The sequence below is a fragment of the Protopterus annectens genome, chromosome 4.part0 (genome assembly GCF_019279795.1).
Source record: "Protopterus annectens isolate FY-2018-M chromosome 4.part0, PAN1.0, whole genome shotgun sequence".
In the NCBI taxonomy this organism is placed as follows: Eukaryota; Metazoa; Chordata; order Ceratodontiformes; family Protopteridae; genus Protopterus; species Protopterus annectens.
Genome location: NC_056733.1, coordinates 47,683,642 through 47,707,037, shown reverse-complemented (window position 1 = coordinate 47,707,037; position 23,396 = coordinate 47,683,642). Strand labels below are relative to the sequence as shown.

The 23,396-nt window shown below is 41.4% G+C and overlaps 1 protein-coding gene across 1 annotated transcript in view; it reads left to right on the top strand.

Annotated features, from left to right (window-relative positions):
* RNF213 (ring finger protein 213) overlaps nucleotides 1-23,396 on the top strand; it is a gene marked incomplete in the record, with an annotated part of 2,890,576 nt that overhangs the window by 832,975 nt on the left and 2,034,205 nt on the right. The window contains 1 exon segment of the mRNA XM_044069632.1: nucleotides 9,345-9,372. Coding sequence (XP_043925567.1) covers nucleotides 9,345-9,372 — 28 coding nt within the window.

The window sequence follows — 23,396 nt, the reverse complement described above, 5'->3', positions numbered from 1 at the left end:
TTATATTAATGTAGATAGTCATCCTGTGCATCAGACACATAGCTTTATTTCCTTGCATCCATGAGAAAGATGATAGGGATGTGGCACAGGTTTCATAACTTGCACAAGGTGTTGTGTTGGGGGTGCAGGAGCCCTAGGCTGACCCAATAGGTTGGCAAGAATGTGTGTGAGTCAGGAAGGGAAGCAGGCAGTATGGACCATGTAAATGTGGCTTGTGTGTCTGTAGGTGACCTGACTGTGTCACTGGTATATAAGTGCCTGAGTTAACACAGCCAAGCTCACTGCTAGGCTAGCCCTATTTGCCTGTATGTTGGACAGCTTTGAGCAGTGCATGGTAGAGCTGACAGTTCATCTTCACCCCTGAACATGAGAACTGGCTCTGCCAGGAGTTGTACTGGCACCTTCATGCCAAGTCAGATACTGGGCTAGGACCTGAGGGTGACTGCTGTCTGCTGGGAACGTGTCCACCATGGGAACACCCAGGACCACGAGCCCATGGACTGCCATGTCTTGGTGTGGCCAGCACACTCCCCTCTTTAGCACTGGATGTACTGCCACTACAGGAGCATGATTGTGCATGGCCACGCGGACTCTCAGCAGATATAGTTGATGACCTATGTCTACAATGCCGACTGCCAACTCCAACAAGATGTTCCATCGCAGACAAAGAGCGTTTCATGACAGATAGTGTGCAGTCTGTCTTAGACCAATGTCTTTCCACTGCATCAGTTAACTGATCCAGGGTATCAGCAACACGGTGGAGGCAGTCACGGATGTCAGACTGTGCTGCATCCATAACCCTGAGCATTTATCAGGAGTTCCTTTCTGAACGTGCCTGTGGCCTCCATGATGGCCCTAAACAAATGCCAAGTGACATGTGATGAGACACCTGCAACAGGTGGTGGAGGGACAGCAGACCTATGACCACCCCTATCAAATCCACCTGTGTGGAACCGCTCCGACTCGCTGTGGCCAGTTACCAAAAAGCGTCTGACAGTGGAAAAAGACACAAAATAAGACAAAAAATATTCTTCAAACAATTTTATTAGCATTTTCATTTAGTTAAATAACCAAACTTCTTCAGACAACCTCCTAATACACCAATTCATTATTTATATTACTTTAAAATCTGTCACATGTTACCAGCCAATAGATGTTCATACCTCATAATTAAAACTTTTTCTTAAACGTATATTAATACTTAAAATTAATACATAAAGTTATAAAAACTTTAAAACATTCACTTATACTTAATAATTCATTTTCTTTCTTATCTATCATACACTTTTAATTTTAAAAGACTATTTATTGATATCATATCATTTAAACCGGGGGGGGGGGGGGGGACTTGCATTCAGGTAGATTTGTCACCATGTTTCTTTGTTCTCCAAATTCAACTTCCAAGGTGCATCTTTTATAACTTGATGTACTATCAAGAATTTAAACTATGTGCAGGATATTTTTTAAGAGGTCTATACAATGCATTTGTGTCCTTCTGGTGGACAATATCATACATGTGTTCATATATTCTTTGAGATAATTTCCTTAAAAAGACAAAGAATTATTAGAATATTTAAAGTCCTATGGAGATCTTAGGTTTATGCTCCCAGATAAGGGCGGGGGCATAGTAATAGTACAACATGATGAATATGTGCAAAACATGTTACAAATGTTATATAGTGGGACATATGAAGAAGTCTCAATGAATCAAAATACATTTGGGATATAAAAGAATTGATTGGGAGCTGCTTGACATGCTTACACAAGACTCCATAACTGTCCAGGAATATAATTACATGACTATTGAATGGCCTAGGATCCTGCCATTTTTCTGGGTGCCTAAAATTTATAAAAATGTAATCAATCCACCATATAGGCCTATAGTGGATTCTGAAAAATCTAAAACTAGCTATATAGCTAAATTTCTGTTCAGACAGTTAAAAACAGAAGTAACATCCCAAAGCTATGCTGTGATTCATGGCAGTTTCTAACTTTATGTAAGTTAAATCCATTGAATGAGGGAGTTTTTATAACAATTGATCTGAAGGACTTGTATAGTAGTATTCCCCATTACCAAGGTAAAGATTTGTTTGCCTCATATTTGTGGGAAATGATGGGATTAAGTCCAGATAAAATCAATACGTATAGTCAACTGATTTCGTCCTGAATTATAACTATATCTATTTTGAGGGACATTATTTCAGACAGATGAAAGGGGTGGCCATGGGGTCAGCCTGTGGGCCCCCTTTTTGCAAATGTCATTATGGCATGGTGGGAATAGAAGTTTTTGTATCCAAGTCCTTATTTTGCATACATAAATATGTATGTTAGGTTTTTGGGTGACCTGTTTGTGATATGGAAGGGCCCTGTAACAGAAATCCCGAATTTCATATTTTATATTAATAAGTCAACTGATTTTCTTAAGTTTGCCTCTACTGTGAGTTATGATAAAGTAGCATATCTAGATGTAGTGATAGAAAGGAAAGAAAATGGACAAGGTTTAAAATCTAAAATATACAGAAAACCAACATACTCCAATACTTATTTACACTGCTCCAGTAACCATCCTATACATGTGAAGAGAGGAGTAGTGAAGGGGCAAATGGTTCGAGCTGCACGGATGGTCTCGGACTATACAGATTTTATTGATGAGTGTGGGTTTTTATCTAGTATGTTTTATAATAGGGGATACCCTAGGAGAATAGTAAACCAAATCCGTAACAAAGTTATCAGTAAACGGGAACATGGGTATTTTATACCATTATTAATGGAATATAATGAAAATCTGTCAACTATTAACCTGGATCAGGAGATAATTTCTATAGATACAAATACTCAGAATATGGAAATTAATAGTAATGATGGAAACAATAATAGTAGTAAAAAATTGTTTTGCCCTTTTGTGGTGACTTATTACAGTAATAGTATGATTATAAGAGATATACTGCAAAAGAATTGGAGTATAATAAAAATGGATGAAAATCTAGTGGAAAAATTAGGAATTAATCCAAATGTAGTATATAGGAGGAGTTTAAACTTTAAAAACATCTTGGAGAGACAAGTACAAGGTATGAAGGAAGGGAAAGAAGTCCTTGTGGGATGTGTAATCAATGTCAGTATGTTTTTAATGGATCAAGTGTTATGAATAAAACAGTGCATGTAAAAGGTAAATACAGCTGCTAGACACCAGGGGTTTGTATATATTGCTTTTTGTCTGAAATGCCCAAGATTTTATGTGGGTAAAACAGAACGGAAATCATCTCAAAGAATTTATGAACACATGTATGATATTGCCCACCAGAAGGACACACATGCATTGTACAGACATCTTAAAAAATACCCTGCACATAGTTTTAAATTCTTGATAGTACATAGTTATAAAAGATGCCAGTGGGAGACCTTGGAAGTTGAATTTGGAGAACAAAGAAACATGGTGGCAAATCTACCTGAATGCAAGTACCCCCCCCCCCTGATTTAAATGATATGATATCAATAAATAGTCTTTTAAAATTAAAAGTGTATGATAGATGAGAAAGAAAATGAATTAAGTATAAGTGAATGTTTTAAAGTTTTTATAACTTTATGTATTAATATGAGTTTAAGAAAAAGTTTTAATTATGAGGCATGAGCATCTATTGGCTGGTAACAACATGTGACAGATTTTAAAGTAATATAAATAATGAACTGGTGTATTAGGAGGTTGTCTGAAGAAGTTTGGTGGTTTAACTAAACGAAAGCGCTAATAAAATTGTTCGAAGAATATTTTGTGTCTTTTCCCACTGTCAGCCGGTATTTGGTGTTGGTCAGTATTGACATTGGGCGTTTTGGCTGTGGCCAGCGTCAACAGTCACTGCAGCCACAGTAGCCACAATTCCCGGTTCAATGTTCCCACCTACCAACTTTCCAATGTCTGTGGCCTCAGGGGGACTGAGGGTGTGTAGGCATACTGGCTGTGTATGGTCATAATGAGGACAGATGAGGTATGTAAACCTCTGTGACAGATTCAGCTCTAGTAAACCCCAGCTGTGCCTCACTTTGGCCACCATCATCATCAGAGTCTAAAGAGACACTGACTTCACGTTGTGAAGGGGTCAACGACCAACCTCCCAGGTCACCTGTGCTACAAAGAGAAAGTCATCACATTAGTACCAGCACTACTATGCTCTGCAGTACTATGTTGCAATATATGTTAAGCTGTATACACTGCTGTCACTATTACAGACTTGTATAACCCACAGTCTCATGTAATAGGACGCAAGGACATTTTCTAACTCAAATTTGTAATTATTTGTAAATAACAAAACTTAAAAGAAATGAACACAGCTTGATGCGTGAATGACACAATAGAGGCAATGACAATTAGCGCTTTCTTTCACTTTAATAAAAACGTGAACTTCTTCAGAAAAAAGATCTTTTCTTCAGGTCTTTTTTCTGAAGAAGTTCACATTTTTATTAAAGTGAAAGAAAGCGCTAATTGTCATTGCCTCTATTGTGTCATTCACGCATCAAGCTGTGTTAATTTCTTTCAAGTTTTGAGTTTGCGGCTAGTCCGTTGGTTTTGTTTTTTTATTTGTAAATAACAGTTCTTTAAACTAGAATCTCATGAGCAAAACCTTAAATTATGTATACTGAAGAACTTTGCACAGTTTACAGTTATGACAATCTCTAATGTCCTGACAGTACTGTGAAATCAATCACTGCGGTCACACCTACAAGGCATAGTTATGACCCTACACTGTGTACAGTCAGAAAATGTCTGTAAATTTGGCAGTCATGCAGACAGTACATCAATCCAGCAAACAGACTGGATGACACTTTAGCTAATACCTTGAACTAAATCTACATCTCTGACAAAGCTGTTTTTGTGCTTACCAGCCACAGGAGCACAGCCTCTTCCTATTTCTGATGGTCCTGAAAAAAAATTGAGGGAGTGGTAATGTAAATAGCACCACATGGTACAGTGTAACATTGGCAATACATCCAGATATCTCTCATTTACAGTAGCTGCTATGTTAACAGGTATGTGGGTCACAATCTGTGCATGAGTTTAAAACTGCAGCAAACCTAGTTTCCCCCCACCCCATAAAACACGTGACACCCACGTAAAACTATGTACACCCTGACACGCTAAATGCTAGAGTATTCCAATGCTTATCCAAATAAGCATACCTGGTCGCTCCTCTTGAGTGGAAATGGTGGCACCCACATCTATGACATATTGTTTGGATGCCTGAGAGCTGTCTTGTGTTGCAAGATTCACCAGGAATTCTGCTGTGGCTGATAGAGGTTGTTCTGCTGCAGGCCCGCTACCAGTGACCTGACGATCCCTGGTCATGTCCGCTGCCTGTCTGCATGCTAAGTGTATCATATCTGTGGCATGGTGTCGCACCTGCTTATATGTGTGATTCTGGTGACCCGCAGCATTTGTTACGCACCAGTTTGAACCAAGACTGCACGCTCTTGCCTATTCGCCCTTCCTCTGGAAAGCAGGACTTGGTAGTGTTGTCGCAAGGCTTCAATGATGAGGTTGTTTTCTGCCTGAGTGAAAGGTGGGCGGGCTGCACCTTGCATGCATGATATCTTCTGAAATATCCATACACATGAGAACACATGTCAGGATCACATATGTGGTAGTACAGTATGCAGAGATACAGCAGTAAATAAAGACCATCAGTATTCCCTGCTTGATTACACATCTCATATTCAAGAGTGTGCCAAACATAAAAGGGTGTGGACCCAGCTAGGATAGTAGCACTTATGACCTACTCCTGTTTGGGCCATGACAGAGACTCACATATGCTCAGACACCTAACACTTGAGTCCATTGTAGTGTGTCCTGTAGCAGGAAACCTCCCATAACATATGTATATAAACAACAGTGCCAAAGAAATAGCAATGTAGTATTACAACTGCTAACAATGGACATCTCCAGGAGACCTGTGTGCCTAGTTAACAGACAGCATTTATATCCTTGCTGTACTCTATATCCTCTGTAGGTGCAACACATCTGCATTCTTTATAGTCATTTACTAGGGTCTGTAGAACACCTAATCTCTATCTTTTAAGCTATTTCATTATTTTACGGTGTGCGCACTAACTGGACGCTACAGTATAGGTCCCCCCATACTCCCTTATATTTGGTTTCTTCTCCTGTTGCATATGGAGGAAAATTCTTAAAGAAATGACAGTAAAACGGGACTTAATAATGCCATTTGCTAAATTTACAGAGTGCAGTCTAGCAGTGCAAGCAAGAAAAGTACATTACTTCTTCACACATTTGCTGGCACTGACCTGAAGCTTTGTGAGATAGCTGATAGGTTTTACTGATTTCTGCTACTTGGTCGTCCTCATGGTTATACCCACTCCATTCCCCAGTGACCAGTAGTGATGACATTTTTTTCGGATAAATTTTCAAGTTAAAATGTTTTTTTTTACAGACAGAGGTTATGGATCTTCTTGGATAAATCAAATTGTAGGTGAAGTTTTTGCCTTAAGAGCAAATATTGCAAGTCTTATTTTGAGATTCACTGGAGACGCCCATCGTCATGTGGTTGACGTTTCAGCCCATACTTTGGACAATTTCATTTGTCCTTTTCTATTCCTATCACTAATGAAATGGGTAACATCAAAGAGATTATTTCCAACAATTGGAAAGTAGTGCTAGGCAATTCTGAATTCTCAAAAATTTAAGGTGATCGACCAGTGTTTAGTTATAAGAAAGTATCAAACATTAAGATGATTTTAGAAAGAGGATCCAAAAAACATTGGGTCTACTTGTGACCTTACCCCTAGTACTCCTGTCTGTCTTGTAAACAATGCAGATTTGTCAGTGGGACATCTATCTACAGTTATGCTCAAACACATTAATAGGATATTTGTAGCAAAGGGGCACTACACATGTAAGACAACTAACATTATTTAGCTCAATGCAGTTCATGTGAACATTTTTACATTGGGAAAACAATATGCACATTAAACAAACGTATTTATGAACATACATTGGCCATTAAGAAAAAGGACACATCTAACGCTTTGGCTAGGCATTCTTTAGAGTGTCCTGTTTTCAAAAAGTTTTCCTTCTTTGTTTTAGAGAGGGTGAACAATGCATTATTTATTGGAGATTTTAAAACATTTTTAGTGTGTCGTGAAGTTATATGGCAAATCATTTTAAACGCTCACCAGCTTCCTGGTTTAAATGACACGATTAACATCAAATGTTTTTTACAGGCACAGAGACTTTAACGTGTTTTTATGATGACAGAGGCTTTAACATTTATTGTTTATTTAGATAATTTCTTCTTTATTCATGAATTTTTATTGTTATTATATTCATTTATTTGAACACGTATTATTTTTATATTTATATTCATTCATTTTAAATGTTGGATATACATTTTATGATTGGTCACAATTTACATGTGATGATTTTCATTAAGTATTTATACCTAGTGATTTATGTGGGTGTGTTTCTGATGAAGTTCAGTTGCATTAAATTGAACGCAAACGTTAAACAAGGTAGTGGTGTCTGTTTTGTTCCCTCACCGGCAGTGTTTTCAGTTACTTGGTTTAGATTTTGCATCTTGTATTTCGTTCAGTTGCATAGCATATCTCATATCAATCCTTATCAACTGTTCTATCAAAGAATCCTCAGTCCATGAAATTATATATAATTCCACTTCACAAAGGTGGTATCTCCACTAACCCTTCCGACCAATAGCCATCCTCTCCCTCTCTCAAAAATTCTAGAGTAATGCATTCATAGACAACCTCTTAAATATCTACTTCAGGAAAATCCCGTCACCCCTCCCAACACAGATTTAGGCCCCATCACAGCACTTCCACAGTCCTTCTATCCTTCACTCAAACTATATCACAGGCAAGAGATAACAATAAACTGGTGTCATGTCTATTCCTTGACCTCACCAAAGCATTTGACAGTCTCCCACTCTAAGCTCCTTTCTAAACTTGCTGAACTCAACCTATCCTCATCCACTACTCTCTGGTTCTCTAGTTATCTTAACAGACTGCAATCTGTTAGATGGCAGACCTCCTGCTCACCTTTCTTACCTATACAAAAAGGTGTCCCCCAAGGATCCATTCTAGGCCATCTTCTCTTTAACATTTTTACTAACAGTCTACACTCCTCCTGCTGCAACTCATCACTTATCCAGTGCTCCGATGATTCTACCCTTATTACTCTCTAACAACCCTACTGACCTTAACTCTCTCACACAGACTTCTTTTAACACCATTGAACTCTGGCTAATTAGGGACCAACTCATCCTTAACCCAAAGAAAACTAAGCTTTTCCTTCCAAAACATATATCCAACCTTAGAACTTCATTCTCTTTTTCCTAGACAACATACCAAACTTCTAGGAATTACAATTAGCAGTCAACTGAAATGCGGCCATCATATCCAACAATCCATCAAGAAGACCAATCAAAAACTAGGTTTACTGTATAGAAACAAAAAATTATTATCCAACACCGCAAGAACTTCACTTGCCCTATTCTGTCTCCTTCCCTGCCTACTCTATGGTTCCTCTAATTTACCCACCTCCAAACTAATCTTTTAACCAAACTTGAACAAACGTACAACCAGACAGGCAGATTTCCCTGTAACTTTCCTTACAAATCCCATCATTGCCTTGTTCTTAAGCAACTACAGTGGCTTGAATTCCCTCAACTACTCCAACTTTTTTCATCTACAAATGACACATTCTCTACTTTACAAACCTGCAGACTGTCCCTCCCTGTCCACCCTTCTATCCCTATACAAACCTTCATGATCTCTTTGTAGCACTGACCCAACTGCTACTTGACATCTACAGGCCTAATAAAGCAATAGGCAGATCATCTTTTTAAATGCTCCATATCTCAAACTTGGAACAATTCCCATCTACTAAACGTTCTATCCAATCTTCAATCCATTATAAAAGAGAAGTGTAAAACTGTCTTGCTAACACCCCCTCCTGCACTTGCCATCCCTACCTAACACATACTCCCCATATTTGTTAGACTGTAACATTTCTCCTCCCCTAACCTTCATATAACTTTATAGTAACTAGTACTATGGTACCTTAGTCATACTTTACTCTACTTAAATCTCATCTTTTCTCTTCCTTGACTACTGTACTCCCCCTCTTTCTCTTAACATTTTTCTTTCTCTCTCAAAACTCTCCTAACGTTCCTTCTCACCTCTCTACCAACTTGTTTAGTCATTACAGATGTTTCTTGGGCTTATGTTCTTCTGATAATCTGTTTTATACAGTATGTCTCCACATTTTTACCCCAAGTTTCTACCTCTTTTATTGTTCAGCTTTTCTTTTTGCTAAATTTTAGGATTGTTCATCTGCATTATGGCCTGAATGTATGTAGTTATGTATTCATATTCTTATTACTTGAAATGTTTTGTAACGTAACTTGGTTTTTGTTATTTCTTGTTTGTGTGGAGCTTTTCTCTTCAGGTCTCCACTGAAAATGGGCCACCAGCCCAGTTGGACTAAGCCATTTAACAAAAGACAAATAAATAAATAAAACAAATAAATATACAAGTAGTCCGATGAGTTAACCATAGAAACTCTCATACACATTGGCTCTCCTAGGTAGGAGTTTGCCTTTTTAAGATGGTTCTCATTAGCAGATTATTACATCTGAACCAATCTGTGGTATAGGAATGCTAAATGCAGCATACATAGCTGATTTGCAATATACTTAGCCAATCCCATGCAACTATTCAACAAGGTATTAGGCTTCAGTGTAGATTCCAGCCCCTTTCTCATATTTTGGGGTGGAAATTACTGGGGCAAAGATACTACATCAGCACAGAGAGAATGTTTGTAGCAACTCCTTATTACTTACAGATGTGTGTGCTACAGGCTAAAACTGCTGCTGCTACTGCAGGCAATAAGCATAGTCAGAGATTGCAGTATGTGGAGGAAAACAACACTTGAGTAACTGTGGGACCTGTGGCAGTCATGGTGTACAGCCAGAGCCTGATTGAGGGAAGCCATCCCACTGGAAACTGAGGTATGTGTTTAAGATAAGTATGTTAGCAAAAGGTATCATTAACAGAGTAAAAGGCAACATGGTTGGTGTCCTCCAGCAAGGTAGGGGAGTACATTTACCATTATGTCAACCATTTGGACAACTGCCAAGCCATGTGTTATGTCATGGTAGTCACCTGGAACATGTGTGCTGGCAACCCTTGCTTCTAGCACAGCCTCCATATTTATTTATTTTCAGTTTGATTACCGGGGAAGTCCACTGGGCCAGAACATGCCCATTTTCAGTGGAGGCCTGGGGAGAAAAGCTCCATAAGCAATACAATACAATAAAGGTTACATAATGTTAAAGGTAAAGTACATGTATAAAATTCATACAGTCAGGAAATGCAAATGCATAAAATGTACATTATAAAACACAATTAACAGATAATAGAGAACACAGTTTACAGGTATTTCCATTCAGTGCAGCATGATTCAACTGTCTGTAATATAAAGATCTGAGTTTTTTTTGTGTTTTTTTTTTTACATTAGAAGGGGGGTGGTTAGCATGCAGATGTATTAGTTAAATAAGGTAAAAACTTGCTGTGCAGACAATGGAAATACTGATATTTACAATATTTACATACTTGGAGTCAAGTGAGAGAAATTGCTTAATCTTTGACTGTCGGCTTAAGTCTATTTTAGGAGAGTAGAAATAATAGTTTGAGGGTAGAGTGGAGCAAGGAGTATGGAGAGCTCAATGGGGAAATTCCCTTGAATTTACGTAGGGTGAAAGCAGGAACATTTCCGTTTGGATGATAGGTATGAGAAAAGTTGGGTCTTGAAGGTTTCTGAGTTTGGTATAGTCCTAAGTGAAGGAGGGAGAGAGTTCCATTTCTTACCTAGAGAGAAAGAGAGTAGAAGCTGGCCAGCAGGATGTTTGGGTTTGTGGACAGAGATTAAATTTTGGTGTTCAGATCTCAGAGATCTATTTGGGATGTATGGGGGAAGGATGGCGGAATGTATATATATATATATATATATATATACTGATATTACTGGGCCTCCTTTGAATACATAATCCAAAATCCTCTTTGAATTCATACTAATGTATGACCTGACATTCTATGCACTTTCCAGTGTTGTAATGGGAATAGTGTAATTGTGGTCCTGTCTGTAGACCTTTGACTTCCATTATTGATAAGCAGACATTCCATCTGCATTGCTTTGGGTGGATAAATAGATGAGGAGACAATCATACATATCAGAATTTATAATGGTGATGTATACATACATGTATTTTAAATGGTAGATACTGCTGGATTTGAACCCATGACCATATGGACCAAAAATTAATGTTTTCAAACTATTTAACAGACTGAGTCACTGTTACAGCAGGTGTATTTTTAAATGTTGTAGATGTAATTGTACAGTTACCTGCTGTTAGATACCTCACTTACGTCTATTATTATGTGTCTGGGTTTATCATGATGCATTTCTATACCAGAGTCCCAGTTACACTCCCAGTTTTCCATTTATCTTTAACAGATTTGGGCACGTATTGTATTTTGCATAAAACACCTGTGTCAATTAGCTTGCTGGGTTGATGCACTATTCTTCAGGTGCAATGGTCCTGGGTTCAAATAAGGCACAGGTGTATTTTTACGTATAGCAATATACCACCATTTAGCATAGCTTAGCAATGCTGAGTGTTACATAGCATTGTGCAAACCATCTTTAAAGAAATGAAAAATGGGGAGATGGGACAGTGGTGAAATGGGACGCAAGTGGGGGAAACAGTGAAAGGCAGGTAGTTATGTGCAGGAAGGGTGTAGGAAAGAACCATAGCTATCCATTTCATAAATGGCAACAACTATGCACTTTAATAGTTTTTTAGCTGAATATGGACTGTCACCCCAGAAAGAGGGGTGACGACAACATAAGTGCGTTGTCAACCCATTTGGACAAAATTAAGTGTGTTCAGTGGGCTTATTTGCGAAATGGAGAGCTATGTATGGGACAATTATTTTTTGGGACAGGTGACTTTTTTTTTTTTTTTTGTTATTAAGGATTGAGTGGAATGTTGAGGAAGGGACTTAGGTAGGCGTGGGGGAGGTAAGTAGGGAAGGTGAAGAAGCTTTTACAGCTAGAGAAGACAGCAGACAGGGTTGGTGTGTGACACAACGGGGGGGGTGAACACCTTGGTTGGGGAAGGTTTTGTGGAATCCCAGTCTTATGGAAATCAGACACGGTAGCAGTGTGACTGAAGCCCTCACCCATGGGAATGTCAGCACTGCACCTTCACTTCTCCTGTGGAGGCAGTGGTTGATGCCGGCGCCTGGGGTGAGGCTGCCCCACTAGGATAGACAGCATGCTTTCCATCCGACATAGGTGTGCTTGAACAGTTCAGTGCAGCAGCCCACGCACCATGCCTGGCAGTTCATCGTGGGTGACATAAGCACTTCCACTCCCAGAGGAAGGACCACCCCCAGCCTGTGGGAGGAACTACCCGATGGAGCAGGTAGTACAGGGGCAGCAGAGAGGGTGCCACCAGGCTGCAGCCCAGATGTGTTGGGCCGCGGTGCCTCAGCCAGTGGAGCCAAGGTAGGCGGATTGGCAGGAACCGGCCTATCTCATCACGGTGTGGTAAATTAAATATGAACATAAGGAAAATAATCATAACCAAAACAATTTAATAACATAAAAGAAAGCAATAAGTAGTAATGGAAACAAAGTGAAAATAATATAATTAGGAACACAACAATAAATAATGTAAATGAAAGTTTTTTTAATAGCAAAGCAGTATTAAATTATACATATGGCTAACATAAGAGATAATTACAAATAATATGACAATATCAAATGATAAATATAATTAATAAATAAAAGAAGGGAAGGGGTGGGGTGAGAGAGAAAAGAACTAGTAACTTCACAGGTAATATAACTGCACAGACTACTACTACATACTTCTTGATAAGTGAGATTTCACTTGAGAACAGTGGCTGCTTATAATTGTATATATTATGTTGTACGTATGTAGCTCTCAACCTGTTAGCTTGGGCCATTATGGGCCAAGCCATGTAAATGGTGATACAAAGACACATTGACAGGGAACATATTTGCCTAGTGTGCTAATACATTAGTAGCAAGGTGTTGTGATAACAGATTTGACATTAAATCCCATTCCGAGTAATGTCATATATCTGCAAATTAAAGGACCAGACATATGGGGTAAGGGTCGTCATATTCATGCAAAATCCTGACATTTGAGAGGTATGTTCATGTACACTAATTACACTAGATAGCTGGACATTTCTCATTTGGCTGCTGTGGGATTAGAACCCACAAGCAGTGACTACAAGAAGACTGTTTTATTTTCAAAAAAAAGAAGTTATGTCCTTACCATAACGTTCCATGTGGAGTGTTCATCTCGCCTTGGTTATTACACATGGGTTCGGAGCCGATCGACTGCAAGCTCTGCATCGAGAAGAAGCTCGAGGACATCTAATACCCACAATCCCCCTCTGCCTTTACCTCAGATCTAGTTTGCAAGCAAACCAGACATAAAGCACGCACACATGCCAAACTATATACATAGAAGTACATATATACAAACATACCAAGGGTATGATAGTAACACTAATAATGCAACAGCAGAAGGAGAATACTCCAGACCAGGCACCAAATAGAACGTTCTTCCTAAGGGTGGGAGGGGTGGGAGTGTAATAACAAGCGAGATGAACACTCCACATGGAACGTTATGGTAAGGACATAACTACTTTATGTGAGAGTGTTCAATCTCGCCTTTGTTCTTACACATGGGTAGCGTCCCTAGCTCCATGATCCTGAGGAACTCAAGGGAGAACGTTCTTGAGCACAGTGGAACCAAAGGTTGCCCTATCCCTAGAAACCCTGTCCACTTTGTAATGAGAGATAAATGTATGTGGTTTAGCCCAAGTAGCAGCCGCACAAATAGTGTCTAGTGGTAAGCGAGCTGCATGAGCCAAAGATGTAGAAACTGATCTGGTGGAATGTCCTTTGGGTTTTACTGATAATGTTTGATCAGAGGCCTCATTAACATATGTGATACAGTCAGTTAGCCATTTAGAAAGAGTTTGTTTCGTAACTGCAAGACCCTTTCTGCTGTCAGCAAAAGCTACAAATAGTTGATCAGATTTCCTGTGATCTTTTGTTCTATCCAAATAAAATCTGAGTTGTCTATGGACATCCAGTTTGTGCAACATATACTCCAATTTATTAGAGTGGTTCTTAAAGAAGGTGGGTAATTCAATGGACTGATTAATATTACTAGAAGAGCAAACTTTGGGGAGAAAGGATGGATTAGTGCGTAGGGATACTCTGTCAGAATGAAATATTAAATAAGGATGTTTGACAGAAAGGGCCTGAAGCTCAGACACTCGTCTAGCAGATGTAATGGCCACTAGAAATAAAGTTTTCCATGACAAAAATTTCAATGTGCAACTTGAGGCTGGTTCAAAGGGTGGCAACATCAATTTAGAGAGCAACAGGTTCAAATTCCACGGTGATGTCGGACTTCTGACTGGTGGTCTGATATGAAAAGAACCTTTTAAAAAGGCTTTACAAAGTCTGTGAGCCATAATAGGCGCACCACATTCCTCTACATGATAGTTAGAAATGGCAGCTAACTGTACTCTTAAAGTAGCCGGGAAGCTCCTTCATGAAATAGTTCAGTCAAGAACTCTAAAATCTTGTTTAACGGAGCTATAACAGGGTCCAAATGATGTGACTCGCCCAAAGACAAAACGTTTCCACTTACTGGTATAAGTCTTTGTAGTGGAAACTTTATGAGAAGCTACTAAAATATCTTGAACCCGATGTAAGGGAACCGACCTGGCTAGAAAGGGAAGCGGAGCAGCCAAGCTGCTAGATGGAGAGATTCTAGAGATGGGTGAGGAACTCCTGACGAGTGAGTCAGTAGATCTGGCTCTGGGTCCAGCATCCAAGGTCCCCGAATGCGGTGATGCAATAGAAAGGGGAACCAAATTTGACGAGGCCAGAACGGAGCAATGAGAATAATAGTCCTCTGAAGGTTGTTGGCTTTCTGTAGAAACTTTGCAATCAGGGAAATGGAGGAAAAGCATATAGGAGACCCGGGGCCAATCGTGCACCAGCGTCCCTGGAGACTTCCCTGGAGGGTAATAGGGCAAAGTAGCTCCTGCATTTGGCGTTCATTGGAGACATAAACAGATCGCAGGTAGGCTGGCCCCATTTGCGAAAAATCCTTCGCAATTGACTGTTTGAGGGACCACCGTGAGGCAACAGTATTGCCCTGCTCAGCCTGTCGGCTATGACGTTGGATGACCCCGGGATGTGCGTTGCGATCAGAAAGCGACCGTGGACTCTGCCCATTGCCAAATTCTCATGGCCTCTCTGCATAGTTGGTAAGACCTGGTTCCCCTTGCTTGTTTATGTACCAGACTACGGACATGTTGTCTGTCTGAACTGCAATGGTCCCTGGAGGAAGAAGGGGAGCAAAGTGTTGCAACGCCAAAACACTGCCCTCAACTCCAGAACATTGATGTGCAGATTGTACTCCAGATTGGTCCATTCGCCTTGGACTGTCTGTCCCTGAAAGATGCCCCCCCACCCTATCAGGGAAGCGTCCGTGGTTATCGTCGCTGACGGTGCGGGTAGCACAAATGGTCTTCCGCTGGATAGGTTGCAAGTCTGTAACCACCACATTAGGTGTGATTTGCATGTTTTCGTTATCAATATTTCGTGAGTCAGTGGAAGTTGTTGGAATGACCATTGTGCAAACAGAAGCCATTGTAGCACTCTCATGTGCAGTCTTCCCAATGGTATCGCAACGAGAGAAGCTGCCATGAGACCCAAGACTTTCAGAACAATTTTTGCCGGGGACTTTCTGGACGACAGCAGAAGAGAAATGTTGATTTGAAGTGCTACTATTCTTTCTGTAGGAAGTTTTAGAACTAAATGGTGCGTATCTAATTCCGCTCCTATGAATAAGATATGCTGTGATGGCTGTAGTAAAGATTTTTCAAAATTTACTGAAATTCCAAGGTGTGTACAAAGTTGTAGGGTGTAATCCCTGGCTTGTATCAGTTGACGCCTGGTGGTGGCAGACAGGAGCCAGTCGTCCAGATACGGAAACACCTGGAATCCTAGGCGCCTCAGATGAGACGCTACCACTGCCATGCATTTGGTGAAGACCCTGGGGGCTGTAGTCAGACCAAAGGGCAGGGCTCGAAACTGATAGTGACTGGCTCCCAGCCAGAAGCGCAAATGATCCCTGGACGCCCTGGCCATTTTGATGTGGTAGTATGCGTCCTTCAGATCTATCGAGCACATCCAGTCGTCCTTCTGTAAGAATGGAAGGATCGATTGAAGCGTGACCATTCGGAACTTTTCCTTCTTGACAAAGGTGTTGAGATGGCTTAGGTCCAGAATTGGCCTCCAGTCCCCTGTTTTCTTTGGAACTAAAAAGAACCTTGAGTAAGTTCCGAATCCTATTTGGTCCGCTGGGACTGGTTGGATGACTCTTTTTCTAGCAGCTTTGAAATTTCTGTAGCTGCTGGGTCTCGCAGATGGGGTGGTACATCTGGGAGTTCTCTTTGGAATGGGGGTGGATAGAAATGGGATTTTGTAACCTCTGGTAACAACGCTTTTTACCCAATTGTCTGAAGAAAGGTTTTGCCAGGCCTGAGGGTATAAAGCTAAGCGACCCCCGACTGCCTCCAGAGCAGGACAGTCGGGCCTCCTCTCAGGAGTGCTGAAAAGGTTTGCCAGGGAGGTTATCCCTGTCACCTTGGTTTTGCGGACCCCCTCTGCCGCCAGGGCGGCGTCTTCCACCTCTGCCCCCCCCTCTGCCTCTAGAGGGGGCATCACCCTGTGTGTTTGGGAAAGATCCTTGGGGTTTTCGAAACCACATTTTCCCACCACGTTGCCCTTTGGGGTACGGTCTGGAAGGGGTGGAAAAACGGACTCCGACAGCAGACAGAGTCTTTCCCTCCTGTTCACACCGGGTAAGGGTCTCCTTTACTTTAGGGCCAAAAAGTGTGGCTCCATCAAATGGGGCGTTAGTAAAGGAAGACTTGAAGGCTTCCGCAAACTAACATAAGCGCATCCAGGATTGCCTACGAAGAGCAATCGCTGAAGCCGCTGCCCTACTCGATCCCTCGGCTGCGTATGATATCAGCCTCATGGACGAGTTTACAATGGATGTAAGGGTGTTGAGATGTGCTGTAACTTTCTCTGAAACAGCAGCATCTGTAGTACCCTGGAGGGTATCTCCCAACTCTTTGACTAGATCCCTCTGTAAGCGTGTAAAATGAGTCAAATAGTTCAGGGAACGCATAGAAAGCCGCTGAACTGAAAATGCGCTTCCGTATCTGTCCATGGTCCTAGAATCTTTGTTAGGCGGATGGACAGATGAGGAAGACTCCGACATCTCCTTTTTCGTGGCCGCTGCCACCACCATGGCGTCTACTGGAACTCCTTTGGTGAGGTAAGCCTTGTCCTGTGGTGCCGTAATGTACTTATTAGGCTTCCTAGGGACTGGTTCCACCGTGTCAGGTGTCTCCCACGCCCTTCGAGCAATCAACTCCATTAACTCATCGAAGGGCGGAGTGACCCAGGAGGAGGAAGGGCGAGCACCAAATGCCTTCAGCAAAACTGACTCATCCTCAGAAGGGGGGAGGGATTGCCAGTCACCTCTCTGTTTTAGGATCTCCAAGATGTCAGAAAAGGAGACATCTTCTGAAGGTGACTTAGGGGACCCTTCTGACTCATCCAAGTCAGTATCGGATGTCAAAGATTCCTGTGGAGAATCCAAGTGTCTCCTCTTACACAATCGTTTCCTAGGGACTTCTTCGTGGGGAACATCCGAAGAAGCCTCCGAGGAAGAGGGGGCACCCTCTAGGGGTGGCTGAGACACCGGTGCTCGACGCTTGGATGTAGCCGTGGGTGCAGAGGAGGATAACGGTCCTTTGTGGGGAGGAGAAGCTGTTCCTGCTGATGTGGTTGTCTGGGTAGACAACACCTTCCTCATGAGGTCGAAGGCCCCCGGGTCCCGAGTCGAGGTATCTCCCGGTTCCGAAGAAATGGGAAGAATCCCCGAAACAGGAACCGAAGGCACCGACCCCGAGGACGGAACCGAGTCGATCCGCGCCGAGGCTCCGAGAGGGAGTGTCGGAACTGAAACATCGGTCCGACTCTCGGTCCCGGAACCAAGGATGGATCTTCGGCCCCGAGACTCCAGTACCGGATCGGATGGAGTCGAGGTGAACGGTGCCGACCGAGAAAAAGACGGTTCTGGCACCGAGGGCTCCACAATCATCAGTTCAGCTTCTTCCGGCTCCGAAGACTGGACAGGTCTCGGAGGAGGAACAGATGGAGATAGTGGCAGGCCTTCAAGTCTCGACATCAACTGAGAGGAGACCAAGATAAGCTTGGATAAGGCCGTATGCTCCATCAATTTCTGCACCACACGGTCCACATCGGTGTCGGAGAGGGGCCTGGAAGAACGAGTCGAAGGGATCGAAGACGGAGCCGACCTCAACAGAGTCGGTGGAGGGAGCTCCGTCACCGGTTCCAAGACTCGAGGCTCGGAAACTGCCAACAGTTGAACACTCTGCCCCGAAGTCTGTGGAACCGGTAATCTAACTTTACCCGAAGAGCTCGGAGCCGATGACTTGGGCTCCGACGTCTTCGATTCCTTCGAGGATTTGGATGCCTGGTCTGAAGCATCCAGAGCCTCCTGGAAAGAGGGTTTCAATAAACCTCTGTCCATCAGTTTCCTGCACCTATCTGTCATGACCCTCCCACTAAAAGAGTGACAAATAGAACAGTCCTCTTGTAAGTGGAGAGGGCCAAGGCAGTAGACACAGGAACTGTGGTTGTCCGTGACCGACATCTTTTGGCCACACTGGCAACGTTTAAATCCAGATTTCATTTTCTCAGACATTTTGTAGTAAGAGAAAAAAGTCAAGTCTAGTAACAGTCAATCCAGAGAAAAAAAGGGTCAAATCCGGTAAATATGTCAGTCCGTTTGTCAATCCAAGTAGGGGTGGTAGGCCCCGAAAAACTCTATACCAGTTAAAAGAAGTTAAACTAAGTTAACGTCACCGAGAATTTCTCTCTCTACACACACACCATACACTAAATACAGTAACTAGTGATTTTGAACAAGTTCTGCTGAAAATTTAACAAAAAGAAAGTTAAATCTTATCTGAAAATCCTCGAACTAGCCTCCAGCGATGCGAATGCAGCAGCGGCAAACTAGATCTGAGGTAAAGGCAGAGGGGGATTGTGGGTATTAGATGTCCTCGAGCTTCTTCTCGATGCAGAGCTTGCAGTCGGCCGGCACGGAGCCGAGGATCGGCTCCGAACCCATGTGTAAGAACAAAGGCGAGATTGAACACTCTCACATATAATTTTTCAGACCACCATCCCTTTTAAAATTTTTACTGATTTATCTTGTGCTAGATCATGCATTTATACACATGCTTATCTGTGCCTGGTGTCTGATTAGAACCCACAAGCAGCGAGTACAGGAAGACTGAGCACTGTTTTTGAAAAAAGTAATTATCAAAGCACCATCTCCTTTTACACTTTATTGGATAATGTTGCTGCATATCTGGCATTTACACACACACATAGCTGTCTAGGACTTCTCCTAACTTACCCGTATACCCTATTCATTTACTGAGTGCAATCTACAGCATATTTCAGACAAAATGAGCAAAACACAAGCTTGACCCTGCATTTGGTTCTGACATATGTTGGTACATTATTTACTCCTTCACTTTTATCAGTTGACTGGTGTCTGATTAGAACACACAAGCAGTGAGTACAGGAATACTGTACATTTTATTTGAAACAAGTTATCACAGCAACACCTCCTTTTACACTTTATTGATGCATGTTGTTTCAAATCTTTCTTTACACACATGAATAGCTGTGTAGGAGTTGCATTACCTCACACATTTACCCTATTCATTTATTAACTGCAACCTGCAGCATGTCAGACAAAATGAACAGAACACAAGCTTGTCCCTTAATCTGGGTACTGCATTGCAATTATGTATGACATATGTTGACACATTATTTAGTACTTCACATTTATTATCTGTCTGGTGTCTGATTAGAACCTGCAAGCAGTGACTACAGGAATACTGAATACTTTATTTGAAAAATTAATTATCAAAGAGCCATCTCCTTTTAACCTTTATTAATTAATGTTGCATGAAATCTGACATTTACACACATGGATAGCTGTCTAGGAGTTCTATTAACTTACCCATATACCCTGTTCATTTATTGAATGCAGCCTACAGCATATTTCAGACAATGAGCAGACCAAAATGACTTTTAATCTGAGTAGACCACAACATTAACTGATGGTGAGAAGCTGTGTGATACACATTACTGCATGCTTACTTGATTTAACTTGCTTTACCATTTTAGATATGCAGTGGCACATTAATAAAGATGTAAGATGTCCTAGGTATGTCATACCCGACTGTTAAAACTGAAAAAATCTGTATTTACTTTATTGTATTATTAAGTTATGCATTAAGTTATTACTTTGGTTTACTTACCACACATTTGCCTCATCCTAACCAAACACCCTGCATGGGACTGGACATTGCGAGTCCTCTCTTGTGCAGCTGTGGTAAGAGAGGCAAACCATTATGCATACCAGTTTTGCACAGATTCAGCTGATATAACTGGAAAACATATTTACATATCTGTGGGGTATGCTATGCCCATCCCTAGCCTCTTGAACCCAGGTGTCTGATTCCCCTTTTTCTATGTTTCAGGTCATCATAGTGGTGATGACACTGCTCACCAGTGTGGGGATACCAGTAGCACTGGTTAGATCCCTGACCAAATGATCCCAGGCCTCAGATTTGCACTGTGAGCCTTGTAGTTGCCCTGCAGCAGCCTGGGTCCAACATATAAATTCTGGATTCCTACACTCCCCACTTTTGCACCTGAAAGCGCACGCCCTCACCTACAGCAGCAGTCATATCCACAGCAAAGGTCAGATTCCAAGGAATGTGAAATTCTTGCCTATTGGCTTTTAAATAGGCTGCATTCCTGCCCTTGTATGTCATACTGTAACTTTCAAAAAAGTGCTGTGTCATCACTTAACATTGCGCTAACTCACACAACTTGTGTTTAAGCAAAGCTTAGCAACACACAATTTGAAAATCCATGTTTAAACTCTGCGAGCAAAGGTATGCAACACACTGCACCACATAAACAAGCACATAAATGTTAAAAAAAAAAAAAAATTTAAATGGCAATTTAATGCAATAAACTGTCTTGCACATTTTTCGGTCCAGGTTAATGGACCGAAAGGTTTTGTGCTGTGCTTATCAACTGTCCAGAATTTTTCTGGACAGTCCACAATTGAGGGATATACTGTAAAATCTGCCTTACATGGAGTCAGTATCCATATTACTGTGATCTCCCTTGGCAGTGCGCCACAATTATGTATGGCAGGCTGTAGAGGAGGAATTGTGGCTGTATACATGGATACATTCCGTCTAGGTTGTACACAGAGCCTACATGGATTTTATTGAATCCTGGTGATAGTGTTTCAGCCTGCAGTAGACAGCCATGGTTTACCCTTGCTCTGGGAATGGCAGCTGTCTAGACCCGTCTAAGCCAAGATGATAGAAAAGACCTGTATGGAACCTCATGCCAGCAGAATCATTATACTTGGATGTTAAACAGGAGCTACTAGGAAGCTAAGTCACTATACAAATCACAAAGAAAGATTGAAAAACACTTAAAGGGATTTTCTAGACATAAAATGATGAACTAGAGCCACAGTAGTGTCCAGTGTACAAGCTTTTAAATAACTTGCTCTGTTTTAGGCTGGGTTCTATTGTTCATCAAAATATAGATGTTCACCATATTGATCACTGCTGCAGTAGCCTTAGCTATATGGGTTTTATCTTGCCAAGGATATAATGGCTGTCCAGCTTTCAGAGCTTCAGTGCACCTTCTATGTGCCCAAGCTGTCAGGCATCTGACTAAAAGACAAGTTTGGGTACCAAGCTTTTCAAAGCTTTACTGCTGCCAAATAGTACACCCCTTTGAGGCCTTTGAAGATTAGCAGTTGGCCTGTGCCATTCCTTTGGTAGACAGATAAGTTCCCTTTTAATAATTTGCTTATTATTTATACTTTACTCTTCAGGAAAGTTATTTTAAAGCTAGGAGCTTGTGTTTTAATAGACTGACATGAGACTGTATTGTACTTTTAAACAGAAATGCTAGTTTTTCTTGTCAGTTTAACAGTTGTTTAAAGTAACTGAACACCATTCTTCCTGTGGAGAAATTGTTTATCTGCAACTGGAAAAAAGTGTTTTTAGTGTGTCTATGAAAAAAGTGTTTTTACCAGCATTTGCTGTTTGTTTTCCACAAGAAAGAGGCACCATTTTCGGCTTGACCATGGAACAATCTGTCAGCCTCATAGTAAGTCATCCTTCCAGCCACATACACACCCAGATACACAAGAATTGGTCAAGCAAACAGCCATTGCCGTTGCAGCAGGCTAGCAGTTTTCCTCAGCTGCAAGTGGGTGACTCTGATGTGGCAATTAGTTGTACCTCGGACTACTCCTCTTTTACCTTGGATTCCTGTGGTGAAGCACCTACTGCCACTATGTACTGACAATTAGCCACATCCTCTGTGGCTGTTATGGTCCCCTCAGAGGGAACCGGGAAGGCTTCCCTGCTTTGTCAGAACGCTGCTGCTGCACTAATAACACTGTTGGCTCCGTTTTATTCTTGTCAAAAAGAAGCTGAAAACTAAGCATTTATCTTCTCCTCCTCAAATTTCCTTAGACAGGAGTAGTTTAGTGGGTCTCGCTGAGGGTTTAATTGAGGCTATTGATCATTCGTTTTAGGTAGTTTCTGGGGGGGGGGTACTTCCTTTCCTGAAGAGGTTTAATATTCTGAATCTGGACAGTAGGATGAAGGGAGACAGTTACATGGTTTTCTCCTAAGATTTCTGAGTCAGACTCAGGGGGGAGCTCACTATCAGTTTCTATTTGTCTTTCTCTGAGACTTTTCTATTTCTGAAATGAGGCAGTGTTTTCAATGAAGATCACTGAGGTTTCTCAGTCTGTCATAAAATGCTGTAAGCTTTTACTGAAGGAATTCCAAAACCTGCACCCATTCCTCCAGTTCAGTCACATTTAGATGTTTGTTACTGCCTACAAAGTTCATGAGTCAGCCAGCTCCCCCTAAAAAGGCAGATAGGATGTATAAAGTTCCCAAACTTGATCCAGCAGCTATAGCTTTGGTTAATTCTTCTGCTGCTAAATGTTTAATTTCAATCCTACTAATACTGAAAAGGATGGAGATATTATTGAGAAGTGTGTGTGTGTGGG